The 13995-nt window shown below is 35.9% G+C and overlaps 1 protein-coding gene across 3 annotated transcripts in view; it reads right to left on the bottom strand.

The window, feature by feature from the left end:
- LOC136031641 (uncharacterized) overlaps positions 1 to 13995 on the bottom strand; it is a 196584-nt gene extending 182589 nt beyond the window's left edge. For all 3 annotated transcript variants that reach the window (XM_065711285.1, XM_065711286.1, XM_065711287.1), the window contains exons 1-2: positions 13864 to 13995; positions 1269 to 1593 (exon numbers count right to left, since the gene is read on the bottom strand). In XM_065711285.1, coding sequence (XP_065567357.1) covers positions 1269 to 1574 — 306 coding nt within the window. In that variant the 5' untranslated portion in view covers positions 1575 to 1593; positions 13864 to 13995. The remainder of the gene's footprint in view (positions 1 to 1268; positions 1594 to 13863) is intronic.

The following is a 13995-nucleotide window of genomic DNA, read 5'->3' as shown; positions in this document are numbered from 1 at the left end:
ATCAGTTTGACTTTTGCGGAAGACTAATGATAACTTCAACAATAATAAATTAAAATCTACCCTTGAAAAGCCACATAGTTTTTTTACAGCGAGTGGGGGCAGGGTTGGAATATAAATGACGCCCGGGACACTCAAAAAGAAATCACAGACTGGGACACCGGGACACAAATGACGACCGGGACACAGGGAATATAAATGGCGACCGGGACACAGGGACACAACTACAAAGGGGACGCCGGGGGGCACAGGGGGATATATAAATGACGACGGCGACACAGGGAATGGTCGATTAGCAATCACCATCAACAAAGCTCAAGGGCAATCATTAGAATCATGAGGTATAGATCTGAATACGGATTGTTTTCCCATGGACCATTATATGTTGCATGTTCAAGAGTCGGTAAACCTGACAATCTATTTATATGCACAGACAATGGGACAGCAAAGAATGTTGTATATTCGCAAGTCTTACGTAGTTAAAAACATATATATATATATATATATATATATATATATATATATATATATATATATATATATATATATATATATATATATATATATATATATATATATATATATATATATATATATATATATATATATATATATATATATTCACAGGTGGGACATAGGGACACAACTACAATGGCGCGTAACTAATATGGCGCGTAACGACTTACGCGCGCGGGGGGCTTGGGGGGCCGCGAAGCGCCACCCCAACAGCTAGTATTATATATAAATCATATATATAGAATATATATATATATATATATATATATATATATATTATATAATATATATAAATCATACAAATATCAGGAAAAACTTGAAAGTCTGTTATAGACCTCTATATACAGTACTGACGTTTTTGTATTAGTGGGCACCCAATTTAAAGAATAAAAACATAGGTGGAAAATCAACGAATAATATGCTGAAGGCATAATCCCCCCAAATCCTTAAAAACAGCTAACTTTCCTTTCAGGGTTTAGTTCTGTTTTTGAATAAAAATCATGCTAACGTTTGAACTTGTGTGGACTAAAAGCGCTATTAAGTTGAAAAATTAGTTTTGCTTATTTTTTTTTTACGATTCAGCGTGGCAACACAAACTGAAGTATGACACTACCTTTGTTGTTTCCAAACAACTAAAAAAAATCTTTGAATGTATGGTTTTTCAAGTATGAATAGGCCTAAGATAGCTCTAGGACAAAGAAAGGGTTTTTGTTTTAGTGTTCTTGGCACTTCAAAAAGATTTCTTTTTACAATACCTTTCCTAAGCGAACCAATAGTTTTGCCACAAGCTTAGTTTTATCTTCTTTCCCAGAATTATTTTTTCTTGAAAGACTGATTTGCTGATTCATTTCCAGAGGAAGTTTGGTGTTGTAAGCAGAACCAAGCATGTTAAGAATGAACGGAAGACGGTCCTTATTCTCATGGCTACGACATAGCATTGCTTCGGAATTGGTAAGACAAATTAAAGCCAAAGAGTCCGTTTCCCTGCTTGGGCTTACAAGAACGAGCGTGTTTCCGCTTACGTAGGTGCATATGTGATCCTCAGAATGTTGACGAAGCATAAGGCTTCTAAGAATGTTCCTGAAATGAAATTAAAAATTAAAGTCAATGTTTATGCAATAGGCTGCTATTGTCCAAAGATAAAAGTGTAGAGTTCGAATGGAAAGCCTAGCATTAAAATTAACGGAATTCAAAAAGATAGCTTGATATGTGGGCAGAATAGGAACAGAAATACTGAGGGAGAACCACCCAAAGTTAAATAATTAAGGCCAGAGGTGCAAGCAAGAATTTATTTCAGGAAAGAGCAGCCACAGTAAAAGTAACATATTAATATTGGGAATTTCTAAGGAAAATTTTAACCGTCCAGAGATTTCAGAATACCCAAGCGAAAAGTGTACTTTTTCCCTTATAACTCTAATGGCCAGGGCTTCAATCATGCTGTATTTCGAAACAATGTTTAACTTTTAAAAATGTGCAGCAATTTGATTTTGGGAATGTCTCATTTCACTAAATAAAGCCTGAAAATTTTTCTCTTAAAAATATTCTTCTGTAGGTGTTCTTTTTCATTATTTAGGTTTTATAAATGCTAAGAAAGATTTCTATTCACATTCTTTCAACGAAACCTATTGTAATCATTTATATGTGAGGTGTTTATGTAAAAAATACATATGTTTTATAACATCACTGTGTGCTTGGGGGGGGGGGGCAGTATAATACAAATACTGGAGGATGACAAGAAAAATAAAATCATAGGAAAGTAACTTAAGGAACAAACAATTCAAGCGACCACAATTTTGCAGGGTTTTACCACAAGATTTTCGATTAGCATTATTACGAAAGGTTATTTTCAAGGAATCTGGATAGCATATATCCTAAACTTCATGATTTAGGGTTATATAGGTTAAACAAGTTTTTCTTTAATCAAACTAGAGCAAGGGCACAATCACTTAGTAGTGGGAGACTTCAGGCCACGTAGGAGGTAGTGTCTAGGGCTCAGAAGAAAGGTTGAAAATAAATTTCATAGGGTAATCCAGAGGAATAGTTATGGATTGAAAACGAACAAGTGACATCCATAGAAATGGTTACACTAATGATCAAGAGAAAGCTTTATTGGGACATGGACTATGGTGATTGGCTTATGGTAATTTCAGTCAGAGTGCGATGGTAACGGTTGTTCAATTTTTAGGGAGTTCTTATTCGACTAGAAACGGATTTGTGAGAGGAGCAATCTAGGCAATTTAGAGGGGGCTCAGCTTAACCTGAAGGGATAAATTGGAATTATTTTTGACAGATCATATAACACGTTCTGCTGAAACTACCTTGAGCTCTTGGTGTAATTAAATAAAAAAAAAACAAGTCTTTTTAACTGAAAGTAAGGAACGACGTTAAAACTTAAGACAATAGAAATTATTTCGTATAAGAAAGGGGCTGTCTCCTCCTCAACACCTCGCTCTTTACGCTAAACTTTGACTCTTTGTCATAAGTCTGCTTTTTAAAACAAGATCGAAGATCGAGGCTTTAAGGAGGGGACAAACCCCTTCACATACGGAATAATTACTGTTTGTTTTAAGTTTTAATGTTGCTCCTTACTTTCAGTTAAAAAAAAATTATTTAATTTCTGAACGTTTTTCAACTAATGTAGGTTCGAATTATGCTCACCGTACATGAAAATATAAAATATAATTTGCATATTAATTTGGGCAAACTTAATCCGTATATGAAATGTTGCCCCCTCCTCAATACATTGCTCTTTACGCTAAAGCTGTAGCAGTTTAAAAAAACTTCCTATTTTCATTAAACCACCCCCGTGTTTCAGTAGATGTTCTTAAAAAATTAGGACGGACAGTCGAACTTTAGCGTAAAGAACGAAGTATTGAAGAGGGGGCAACCCTTCATTTATGGAAAAATTTTTGTTCGTTGCTCAAATAATACTAGTGAATCAGGCTAACCATCTATGAAATATACCCCCCCCCCTCTCATGGAAAACTACTCCGTACAAATCTCATCCAATGTGAAGTATATCCCCCCGTCAAATTCCCTCCATACAGTTCCATCCTCACCGCGAATTTCTCCTCCCTGTAACATTACTTGCGGACGATTTAGCCTGAAAAATTCTCCTTAGCATTCTTTCATTTGAATAAGACTCTGATCTCTAATCAGTTTCTCCATCACTCCAGAAATGCCCTTTGCCGTGGAAATCATTTCCCAGAAGTCACATCACGCATAAGAAAGCCCCTTGATAATTTTCCCGGATCATCTCCACATGAAGAATTTGGTAAAGAGAATGTAAGACAATTAAAAAAAATTCGTATAGTAATTCTGACAAATTCCCCGAGTGTAACATTTCCTCTGAAATGTTCACACACCCTCAGAAATTTCCCTCCCCAAGGAAGATTCTTCCTACAGAAATCCACCCCAAACAGAACCCCACCCAAAAAAGAAATGTCTACCTACTTCCCAATGACTAATTCTATACGTAAAAAATAGCAAATTTCATAACTTACAGGATTCTCCCTACGGACTTTGGGGAGGCATTTTACAACTAAAGACACAATCATTTGATCTTTCAAATATACTGAACAAAATGACTGTCAATAATTTGATCAGATAATTTTGATTAAAAATAGGCGTGGGAGGAGGCTCAGTTGCAATCCAATCCTTATGGCTACTTCAAAAGGGACCGGAACTTTTAATTTTCGTTCGAATGCACCCTCTCCCGATTTTATAGGACCGTAACTTCAATACAAACACCCCTAGGAATAGAAGACCAACCAAAACCAAATAGACACGCATCTGTGATCTCTCTTCTGGTAAAAAACGGCAAATTTCCACATTTTTGCGGATTAGATCTGGATACTTATTCAGTAGGGGTCTCTGGTACGTTGAATCTGATGGTCTCATTTTCATTAAAGTTCCTTTAATTTTAGGGGTTGTTTTCCCCTTTTTCAAAAATGAGGCAAATTTTCTCGGGCTCGTAATTTTTGATAGTCAACATTAAAGTTGATGAATTTTATATATTTGGAATCAGCATAATAAGCTGAGCATTTAGATGTATCTTTTGATATTCCGTTTCTTAGAATTTCGGTTATTATTGAGCCGAACCACTCCTTATTTACAGTTCATCCAGCTTCGGAAGTGCCTCTGGCTACGAAATGAAATCTCCCTTCGAACAAAGCTCCGGATATATAACGCTTTGGTCCTCTCTGTGCTTCTTTATGGTTGCGAAACGTGGCCCCTCAAAGCTGGGGAAGCTAACCTGAATGTCTTCCACCACAAGTGTCTTCGCTGTATTCTTGGCCTGCGTCTCTCTGACCGCGTCCGTAACGATATCATCAGAAGAAGATGTGGTGATATACCACTTGTCTCTGATGTTGTCAAAGCGAGACGTCTACGATGGTTCGGGCATACACTGCGCCGACCGGATGACTCGTTCAGCAAACAGTGCTTGAAATGCCAACCCCTTGCGCACTGGAAGAAGAAGCCTGGAGGACAAAAAAGACATGTTTATCAACAGTTAGAGCCGACCTCGAGCCAATGGGAGGTTTCAAGAAGCACGGGCACCGATGGAATAGACAATGGATCCAGTTGATCGAGCCAATCGCACTTGAAAGAGAGCAATGGAGAGACGCATGTCGACAAATTAAATGTCGCTCAAACGTGACCCAAGTACAAGTACAAGTTATTTACAGTTCGTTACCACGAACTGTATGAGCAGCGATGACTAAATCTAGTCCAGTTTAGAAAAGTGTTTAATCTGTGTCGTCATGAAATAACCTTGCCTTAAAACTGGGACACAAAGGTTTCGTCTCCTCCAAGCTCTTATTGTCCAGGTCCTATTACCTTAAGTGGTTTCTCATGACGATTAAAACTATTTCTAAACAGTGTTTGGGTTCTTAAAGTTATAGATAGAGTTGGTGAGGATCACTTCACAAGATGTCTCCTTTTTAAATATAAGACAGGCCTTTCTGCCAAAGGAAGACACCAATTAGTTATTTCTTCTCCAGGACTGTCAATTGGAGAGAGGGGTTGGGGGCTTTTGCTCCTTTAGATTTTTGAAAAACACCTCTGTCTTGTTATTTCCATTTAGAAAAAGTCTCTTGATTGGTATATTCATTGAACAACAGCAAAAATTGTCCCCCTCCCCTAGATTGTAAATATATTTTATCTCCTATTGTTTGATTTTCATTAATTCATGCCAATACTTTTCTCCACTCTAAATAGTTAAGTCACTAGATTGTGATATTTTTCCTTTTTTCAGGATAGTCAATCTGTCATTGGGCGATATTGATAGGATGGTTCTCAGGGCTTTGACAAGGGTTGAAGAGAGATTCCAAGAAGATCCTCTACATTGCCCATTACCCATCCGTTCTTAGGGGTTCCATTGAGTACTATGTGACTTTTCTCCCCTCCATCATGATAAACTCTGAAATATGGTTTATTACACTCTATACTTGGTTGAATCCAGATCCATACATAGTTTTTCATATTTTTCTCAAAACATATACAAACTGGCACAAGTATGTAACCCCTTGCTTTGGTTTTATTTCTTCGCCATTGATTAATTTCTGCAAAAATCGCAAAAGAATCCGAGGAAAAATCTTAAAAATATTATAATGTATCTTTGTATCTTTCATTTTGTATCTTTAGCAGCTTGAGTGATAATAATCTACAACAAGATCTTATAGATGTCAATATTTATTATGAAGCTGCCCATTGCCTTCTATTTAATATAACAATTGTAAAACTATGTTATTGTGGATACAGACAAATTTTCTTCCCTCAAATTTTTCTAAATCAAAGAAAATGAAGTCAAATTAACTATTTATCTTATTATACATTACTATACTTATTATACTTATATACTTATTATACACAATTATATTGTGGACATGAGCTCTTTTTATTGTGATCAAATAAAAAAACAAATGTTTTTAACTTAAAGTAAGGAGCGACATTAAAACTTAACACGAACAGAAATTACTCCGTATATGAAAGGGGCTGTTCCATCCTCAAAGCCTCGCTCTTTATGCTAAAGTTTGACGCTTTCTCTCAACTTTACTTTTTAAAACAGTATAAAACTTTAGCGTAAAGAGCGGGGCGTTGAGAAGGGAACAGCCCCTTTCATATACGGAGTAATTTCTGTTCGTTTTATATTTAATGTCACTTCTTACTTTCAATTAAAAACGCTTGGTTTTATTTAATTCTGAACGTTTCCGCACATTAATAATTGAAAAGAAATTTGCATTAATTTATTTTTTTGGCTAAATGGCTTTCTCATAGTTTTGATCGTATGATTTTGAAAAAAAGGAGCAGGGGAGTAGGCCTAGTTACCCTCCAAATTTTTGTTACTTAAAAAGGCAACCAGAACTTTTATTATTTTACGAACGTTTTTACTGGTAGAAATATACGTAACTTACGAATTAAATTACGTAATGAACTTCTATATTCGTATGTTTTTATTACGTGTGTGAGAGGGTTCGCCCCCTCGTCAATATCTCGCTCCTTTACGCTAAAGTTTAGATTTTGTCCCAATTCCTTAAGAATGACCCCTGCATCACAAAGACCGTAGAATAAATAGTGGAAATTAATAAAATTGATTTAGTGTAAAGAGCGAGTTATTAGAAGGAGGTGAATCCCTCATATGCGTAATAATTTCTGTTCGTTTAAGTTTTAATGCTGCTCCTTACTTTCAGTTGAAAAAACTTCTTCATTGTGTTGCGAGAGCAACACTTTGCTTTTGTCCCGTTTTTTTTTCCTATGCCTCCGATCTTGGCATATTCCTGGAAACTGGTAAGGGTCTAACCTGTGCGGTTTTTACGGAAAGTGTGGACCTCAGGCTGGATTGATGACTATGGCATTACATTTTGGAAAGCTCCGCAAACTCTTGCCTGGGGCCAAAAAGGATGGTTTTTGCTTGTCCACGAGCCAGAGACTATGTGTGTGAAGTGAAGTGGAGTTATATAGCTTATGTCAGAGAGGAGTATCTGAAGTTGAGCAGCCAAGCTTTCGTTTCATCAAACCTTGTTTCTGCTTTCAAGTGGAAAGCTCCGTTCTAGCAGGCAAGCAGGCAGGCACCACTTTCACATTGAAGATAGACTAAAATCTATAAGTGCTAAATATATGTGGCAGTTATCCGGCCCCACAGCCAATTGATAAATAGAAAAATTGACAAAAGCAAAAAAGCAGCATTTTCCCACGGGTCCGAAAGTACTGCCATCTATTGTTTCTACCCATTTCTGTTCGTGATTTCGGCTGGGTTTATCATTTGTTTTTTTCGGACTTGGGATTGAGGTAGAAAAATGTTATCAGATGTACCTCTTAAACTTTAGAAGTACTGTCATTACTAAGGAAATTGGAGCTTATCCTTTGCTCCTTTCTAAGTGGTGACGTTAGAAAGTTGGCCTACGGCAAAAAAAAAATCAACTTTTGAACTAAGACAGATAGAATTTTTTTCGACGGCAATCGATAATTCTTGATAGGCTGATCAAAGTAAATGTCATCCATTTTTTGGTACAAAAATTCCTTCATGAGATATACTAGTTTGAAAGTTTCAAGGGGTTGACAACTTCAGTAGTAGGGTACACACCGAAACCAAAAATAGGCCGATACCAATTGTGAGACAAGTAGAGGACTTGTAAGCAACAGTTGGCTGTTAGACCATAATCATCTTCGGCAATAAGGGGTTTGCAACTTTGGCTAGTTGGTGTACCTGTTATTTGTTTCCGGTGTATTTGATGGTAAGACCAATTTGGTTCCACTAGTAAGACATGCAGTGGACTGTAAGTAATAATCGTCTGTTAGGCTACAATCATCTTCAGTGAAGAGAGGTTTGTAACTTTTGCTAGTTTGTGTAGCCTACCCATACTCACTGTAACCTAGAATTAAGTGTTTACGCAACGGGTACAAACGATAATGTAAAACCATGAAAGCGCTGAGGGGTCCGTAACTTTTGCTAGTTGGTGTACCCATACTCACTGTAACATAGAATTAAGTGTTTACGCAACGGGTACAAACGATAACGTGAAACAATGAGGCAGTGTCGTAATAATTAATAGAGTTTCATCTATGGTATTTTGATCCTGAAAAGTTACAGATAGCTTTATAACACCAACTAGATTATATAAGATATTGTTCAAAGTCTTGAAGCGTCACGATGTCTACGATTGAAAAGGATAAAGTTCAACTGGCAGCAATGTCAATTTAGTCCCTTCTTTTGGTATTATAGCTCGTGATAAGCTGACCAAAGAATATGTCATCCATTTTTTGGTACAAAAATTCATGAGATGTACCTGTTTGAGAATTTCAAGGGGTTGACAACTTCAGTAGTAAGGTACACACTGAAACCAAAAATAGGCCGATACCAATTGTGAGACATGCAGGGTACTTGTAAGGAAAGGTTGGCTGTTAGCTCATAATCATCTTCGGCAATGAGGGACTTGCAAATTTTGCTATTTGGTGTACCTATTATTGGTTTCCAGTGTATTTGATGGTAAGACCGAGTTGGTTCCAGTGGAAAGGCATGTAGGGGACTTGTAAGTAATAACTGTCTGTTAGGCTACAATCATTTTCAGTGAAAAGGGGTTTGTAACTTTTGCTATTTGGTGTACCCTACCCATACTCACTGTAACCTAGGATTAAGTGTTTACGCAACGGTTACAAACGATAACGTAAAACAACGAGGCAGTTAGGAATAATTAATAGAGTTTCATCAATGGTATTTTGATCATGAAAAGTTACGGATAGATTTATAATACCAACTAGATTGTATAAGATATTGTTCTTTAGTCTTGATCCGTCAGGATGTCTACAAATGAAAAGGATAAAGTTCAACTGGCTGCAAAGTCAATTTAGTCCCTTCTTTCGATATTCTTTTGTTATTGTTGTTTTTTTTTCAACGCTGAGGAATAGTCTTTGATCATGTGATTACTGCTTGCGTCCTTCTTTGAATATAGCATTTTAAAAGCTTCGATAGGCTGACAACTTCAGCGTTTAACCGATAGCAAAGAAACAAAACCAAAGTGTTGCTCTCGCAACACTTTATTCGGCGAAGCCGGACAAAGGTTGCCGCAGCACTTCACGTTGCTCAGGCAACGTAGGTCTAGTATTCATTTTCTCATTGTTTTTTTTTAATGCTAGAAAATCCTGCGCCCCTTTCATGGAAATTCTTTTCCCCCATGACCAATTCCTCCATGGAATACTCCTCCGCATAAGCCCCTGCCCTCAATACCCCCCCCCCCCAGTTAAACAAATCCCCTTACAGCGTCTGTACACTTCCAATAACTGTTACTCTGTGTAAACACTGGCCAAAGTTTGTAACTTGCAGCCCCTTCCACGGGGACTGTGGTGGAGTCCCCAAAGACATAGTTATTACGTTTTTCAACTATGTTGAATAAAATGGCTATCTCAAAATTTTGATCCTGTGACTTTGGGACAAAAATGAGCGTGGGAGGGGGCTAAGTGCCCTCCGATTTTTCGGTCACTTAAAAAAGACACTAGAACTTTTAATTTCCGTTATAATGAGTCCTCTCACGACATTCTAGGACCACTGGGTCTATACGATCACCCCTGGGAAAAAAACAACAAAAAAACAAACAAATGAACACGCATCCGTGATCTGTCTTGTGGCAAAAAATACAAAATTCCACATTTTTGTAGATATGAGCTTGAAATTTCTACACTAGGGTTCTCTGATACCCTGAGTCTGATGGTGTGGTTTTCGTTGAGATTCTATGACTTCAAAGGCGGTTTTCCCCCCTATTTTCTAAAATAAGGCTAATTTTCTCAGGCTCGTAACTTTTGATGATTAAGACTAAACGTGATGAAACTAGTATATTTAAAATCAGCATTAAAATGTGAATCTTTTGATGTAACTTTTGGTATCGAAATTCCGTTTTTTAGAATTTCGGTTACTATTGAGCCGGGTTGCTCCTCACTACAGTTCGTTACCACGAACTGTTTTGAAAAGGGAAAAAGATTAACTGTGAACATCTTGGGCAAAGCAAGTCATGACAAAATCATGATTTTTTAAAAAAAAAACTCTTTAGAGAGGCAGAGAGAAATATCCATTCATAAAATGTATTGTCGATATGAATATCCATTCATAAAATAAAGAATGGTCGGTATTGTAGAAATTAATATGGTTCAAATTATTTAGAAAAAAATTGAACAAAAAATCGGTCGCGAAGACAAAGACAGAGAGAAGGGAAGGTTTTTATTAATAAAGCAGGAACTAAAGACATTCTGCCCCCCCAGGAAGGGCCATGAAGTGGCCTATGCAATTAAAATGACTAAAAATATCCACACTAGCTGCAAAAACATTAAAAATTCAATGAAAGAAAAAAAGAACATTATGCCAGGAAATGATATTAATATTAGAAAAAGAAAATTTGTATCTCATTTTAAAGCCTTTTTTGAAACTTAAAGGAAAGTCTATCAAGTTCTTTAATAAAATTCTTAGTCGGTATCAAGCATTGCTTAGCATATTTAGATCCAACTGCTCAAATATTAAAATTCAATAAACGAAAAGAAGAACTAAAGCAAAGAAGATAAAGAAAAAGAAACTTTATATTTTCTTCTAGTCGTCAGTTAAAAGTTTCACAAAGATCCTGATATTTTTGGCAAATATTAAATCAATTTCAAGTTTTTTTTTAAATAATACGCATAAATAACTTGTAAATATATGATCTAATTATTTTAACTGATCAAGGAGAAAAGCCACAACCATATACATCTTAACAAATTAGAAAAAAATATAAATTTCTTTTTTTAATTACACATTCATATGTAGCTACGTGGGTTTAATAGACATCAAACTTTAAAAAAAAATAAGGAAATTGGGTGAAAATTTGTCAAAAATAATCTGAAAAAATGTTGCATCAAACAGCTTAAGCAGGTTAAAAGAATACGTTGGCATTATTTGGGAAAATTTTTAGTCACTTTGAAGCTAGAAAATAATACGAATAAATAAATTGTAAATGTTGATTTTGAACACAAGAAACCTTGTTTAAATTTGGCTATTTTTGCAACGATTTTTTAGAACATCAGAATGGTAATATTTTTCTTTCTGGACCTATTCACATTTGAAAACCACTATTCTCTATAGTTTTTTATTTGGTTGTTTGAAAATTATGAAGTTTTAGGGCAGTTACATCCTTTTCAGTGTTGTCACGTTAAATCATGAAAACATTTAGTCGAAGGTAATTAGCAAATTCGACACCACTTTTAATCCGTAAAAAATTAAGGACGAGCAGATTGTTCGTTCTCAAAGAACTACGCCTTCAAAGAAAGCTGCACCTACTTAAGCTGCTGAATTTTGAGCTAGTTTTTACTAATTTTTCGCCTATTTTTTAATCAGGCACCCGTCAACTTTGCTTAACTGCACATGAAACTTTCATTAAAAACTGAAATTCAGAGTTTTTCTCATTTCTTAATATGTATATGTACATATACATATATGTATATGATATGTCTATGAAGTTTCTCCCTAACAAGTTAAAAATAACAGATTGCCTTTTCACTTTCCTTGGTATCTTAATACGCAATAAGTTTTGAAAAATTACGTATAATTAGCTCGTAAGCAAACTGAAAAGTCAACTGAAAGTAAGGAGCGACATTAAAACTTAAAACGAACAGAAATTACTTCGTATATGAAAGGGGCTGCTTCCTCATCAACGCCCCGCTCTTTACGCTAATGTTTGACTCTGTCTCTCAACTCTTCTTTTTAAAACAGAAAAAACTTTAGCGTAAAGAGCGGGGCGTTGATGAGGAAACAGCCCCTTTCATATACGAAGTAATTTCTGTTCGTTTTAAGTTTTAATGTCGCTCCTTACTTTCAGTTGAAAAAACTTGTTTTTTTAATTTAATTTCTGAATGTTTTTGAATCAATACATGTTTTAATTTTGGCTCTCCGCAGAGGAATTTGCATATTTTTTTTTTTTTTTTTTTTTTTTTTTGGCTAAATGGCTTTCTCATAATTTTGATCGAATGATTTTGAGAAAAAAAGAGCGGGAAGGAAGCCTAGTTGCCCTCCAATTTTTTGGTTAATCAAAAAGGCAACTAGAACTTTTAATTTTTTACCAATCTTTTTATTAGTAAAAGATATAGCCTACGTAACTTATAAATTAGCTTACGTAAAGAATTTTTTATTCTCGTGTTTTATTACACATATGAGAGGGTTCGCCCCCTCGTCAGTACCTCTCTCTTTATACCAAATCTTAAATTTTGTCCCAATTCATTAAGAATGACCCCTGAATCACAAAAGCCGTAGAATAAATATTTGCCATTACTAAAAATACTTTAGCGTAAAGAGCGAGGTATTAGGAGGAAGTGAGCCCCTCATATGGGTAATAATTTCTGTTCGTCTTAAGTTTTAATGCTGCTCCTTACTTCCAGCTGAAAAAAACTTTTTTATATTCATTTTTTCATTGTTTTTTTTTTAAATAATGCTAGTAAATCCTGCGCTCCCTTCATGGAAATTTTCATCCCCCATGACAAATTCCTCGATGGAAAGTTCCCCCAGTATATCCCCCTCTTTTCAACCCCTCTCCCCAACCAAAAAATCCTCCCGAAAACGTCTGTACACTTCCCAATAACCATTACTATATGTAAGCACAGGTCAAAGTTTGTAACTTGTAGCCCCTCCCACGGGGACTGTGGAGGAGTAAGTCGTCTCCAAAGACATAGTTATAAGGTTTTTCGACTGCGCTGAATAAAATGGCTATCTCAGAATTTTGATCCGTTGACTTTGGGAAAATAATTAGCGTGGGAGGGGGCCTAGGTGCCCTCCAACTTTTTTGGTCACTTAAAAAGGGCACTAGAACTTTTCATTTCCGTTAGAATGATCCCTCTCGCAACATTCTAGGACAACTGGGTCGATACGATCACCCCTGGAAAAAAAATAAATAAATAAATAAATAAACACGCATCCGTGATCTGCCTTCTGGCAAAAAGTACGAAATTCCACATTTTTGTAGATAGGAGCTTGAAACTTCTACAGTAGGATTCTCTGATACGCTCAATCTGACGGTGTAATTTTCGTTAAGATTCTATGACTTTTAGGGGTTGTTTTCCCCTATTTTCTAAAACAAGGCAAATTTTCTCAGGCTCTTAACTTTTGATGCGTAAGACTAAACTCGATGAAACTTATATATTTATATATATCAGCATTAAAATGCGATTCTTTTGATGTAGCTATTGGTATCAAAATTCCATTTTTTAGAGTTTTGGTTTCTATTGAGCCGGGTTGCTCCTTACTACAGTTCGTTACCACGAACTATTTGACTACCTGCTTTCTGTATGTTTAGCTGAATGTACTACATACAACACCTATATCTAGGAGTAAGTTATATGTACCTGAAATCCTATTATCCAAATTGAGGATATGCACCACAGACAGCAAAGAAAGTTCCTTGATTTACTAGTATTGTAAAATATCCGCACTGGGTACGTGGGCTTATAGCTTCTACATAAGCTAAAAAATTGTTT

Source organism: Artemia franciscana, chromosome 10, assembly GCF_032884065.1.
Source record: "Artemia franciscana chromosome 10, ASM3288406v1, whole genome shotgun sequence".
In the NCBI taxonomy this organism is placed as follows: Eukaryota; Metazoa; Arthropoda; class Branchiopoda; order Anostraca; family Artemiidae; genus Artemia; species Artemia franciscana.
This window is presented reverse-complemented; position numbering and strand designations above follow the sequence as displayed.